At 55.3% G+C, this 2,621-nt stretch overlaps 1 protein-coding gene across 1 annotated transcript in view; it reads left to right on the top strand.

Annotated features, from left to right (window-relative positions):
• The first annotated feature begins 273 nt into the window (after positions 1-273).
• Col15a1 (collagen type XV alpha 1 chain) overlaps positions 274-2,621 on the top strand; it is a 104,869-nt gene continuing 102,521 nt past the window's right edge. The window contains exons 1-2 of the mRNA XM_028770227.1: positions 274-624; positions 708-796. Coding sequence (XP_028626060.1) covers positions 614-624; positions 708-796 — 100 coding nt within the window. The 5' untranslated portion in view covers positions 274-613. The remainder of the gene's footprint in view (positions 625-707; positions 797-2,621) is intronic.

The raw sequence follows: 2,621 nt of genomic DNA, 5'->3' as shown, positions 1-2,621 counted from the left end.
ACTGCTTGTGTTCTCGGGACCTCAGTTCCTTCATCATTAACTTGGGGACAGGCAGAAGGAGGCTAGATCAGGTTTCTTAGGGCTGTGTCCCTTGGTCAAGGTTTTGGGTTTCCAAAATGTTCAGAGCACACTCCACAAGTCCTTCAAAGTCCTAGCTCTGTGCTTGATTTCCGTCCACATCGCGCTACTCTGGGGCATGCAAGGGGGATCCTGGCTGACGTGTTGGGTGTGGCACAGCATCCAGGAGCAACTTCAGCTGTGTGGCTTTGGGACACTGCCACTCTCCTTTGAATCTCAATAGCCAAGTCTGTCCTGTAAGGAAGTCTCAGCGATCCCAGCCGGCCCTGGGTTGTGGAGTTCTGTGTCTGCATGCAGGGCTTTCCTCGCGTGTTACATAAGGCTCTGGGGTGGCGGGAAAAAGGGGGCGTGGGGAGGAGCGGCGGGGACCGGCGGCGAGGTGGGGCACCGCGCGTGGGGGAGAGCAGGGCGCGGCGGAGTCGGGTTTCAGAGCTCGGGTGACTCAGGCGCGGGCGGCAGCAGGGATCCCGCGGTCGCTGCCGAGCGCAGCCTTTGTTCCGCGGGCGAAGTGGAGCTGGGGTCTGGTGGCTGCACCATGACACACAGGTAGGACCCGCGCCCCACGCCCCCTGCAAGTTTGTCTTGCCTCTAGGCTGCCACCTCACCTTCTCTGCCACCGCTTCTTGCAGGGAAACCGCGCAGGGCCGGCGCCCGAGGTGGATGCTCTCCATCATCTCCGCGTTGCTCTCCGCTGTCCTGCAGGCACGCGCCGCGACAGGTAAGCCACAGCCGCCGTTTGCACGCCGGGTGCTGCGGCGCCTCATTCCTGGACATAAAAGGGAGTACTTGCTTGGTGCGGCGCGCGTCTTGCCTCGGGTCCTCCCGGCCCCCCGGGTTCCTGAGCGCTGATGCGATTGCCTCAGCCAGGGCACACAGAGTATCTGAGCTGGACGCGGCAGAGGGCAGAGAGGGCAGAGAGGGGCTTCAGCTGTACAATGACACCACACTGCCAGTGGGGACAGTATCCCAAAGCGCACTGGGCTGTGGGTTGAGCAGGTCCCGTTTACACTCAGTCCATAGGAAACACGGTCACCGTCAGGGATATCTTGACGTCCTGGTCATTCCTGACATAACAGAACAGAGTCGCTAAGCGCACTTGGTTCAGCCTGAGTCACGAGAGGTCCCCATCCCTGCGGGACAGTGGATGATGGACTAACCCTGAGAAAGTGATCCTTCTTTCTTTTCTGTGGGCCTCAGTTTCCCCCGACCGGGACTCAGAAGCTGTTGAGTTAAAGCGGGTCTGACTTAAAGTCGATCTGACTGGGTGTGACTCGCGCCTCTGCTGGGTGACTGTGGGCAATGCTTGTTTTCACTCTGCATCCCTCTGTTTCCTCATCTGAGAAGAAGGATTAACTAGACCCTCATAGTTCCCAGAAAGGTTGAGAAGTGTAATAGACAGATGGGAAATAGTGTCCTTTCCAAGCTTCTGGGTATTTAGAAAGCAGAAAATGAGTGACGGAAAGATATCTTGCTCTTCGCAGGAATGCCTGTGTTGGAAAGCACTCTTTGGGAGACTATGAAAGGCAGAATTCAACCCCAGTTGGGCAGTTCCCTGCCCCTGCTCAGCCTTTGCATTATGCACTTAGCAGAACCAGGCTTTTGGAACAGCAGCCTCTCACCCCTTTGGACTTAGAGGAGTAGCACATAGTCCAGTTGAAAGCAGTGAAGGCTGAGAAGCATCATACAGTCCCCGAGGAAGATGGGCTGGGATTGGTGGTCTGGTTTAACTCCGTAGGTACTTAAAAACGCCTGGTACCACACCGCCTGTGGTCTGCAAGGGGGTGAGACACAGATGCAATGATAGCTTTTCCTGCCAGGGCGCCCAGCCTGGTGTTTCTTGCAGATCAAAGGGCAGTTGGAGCACAGTTCTGGCTTCTCCCAAGGATGACCAGTGTGGAAACTTTGCAATTTCCCATATGACATAGGACTTTGCCAAGTCAGCAGCAGAGGGCAGCTGATGACATCCAATGCCCCTTGGGATCTGAAGAGGGCTCCTGGAGCTCTGAACTGTACAGACCTTGCATGCAGTTTGCAAGGCTAATTCTCATCCAACAGTGCATTGGATGAGGTCTGAACGGATTCCCATCTCAGTCACCATCCCAGGAGCTGGGGACTAAGGACTGAAGATACCCTATTCTGAGCACACTGAACCCAAGCCATAGCATTCTAAGTGTCTAGAGTAGGATTTAATCCAGGTACCTTTACTCCAGAGATTTTGCTGTCAACCAGACAGAGATAGCCTTAAGGTCCCCCAGTTCCTGGTGAATGCTGAACCCGGAGTGTCCTCCTCATGACAGGAGCCTGGTGCACCTCCAAAGCTCTTAAATCCGACTGCACTTTGGGACATCTCCTTCCTAAGAGAGGAGGGCCAGGAGGGGCATGCAGTCATCCTAAAACCACTCAGTTGTTCCAAGGTAGATCTGTGGTAGCCTGCAAGTCTGTGGGCTCTGGGGACTTTCCTCCATAGGGCCATTGTTCAACTGGCTGTTAGAAAATAGGAAGGAAGGAAGGAAGGAAGGAAGGAAGGAAGGAAGGAAGGAAGG

The sequence above is a fragment of the Grammomys surdaster genome, unplaced genomic scaffold (assembly GCF_004785775.1).
Source record: "Grammomys surdaster isolate TR1022 unplaced genomic scaffold, NIH_TR_1.0 199, whole genome shotgun sequence".
NCBI lineage: Eukaryota > Metazoa > Chordata > Mammalia > Rodentia > Muridae > Grammomys > Grammomys surdaster.
This window is presented reverse-complemented; position numbering and strand designations above follow the sequence as displayed.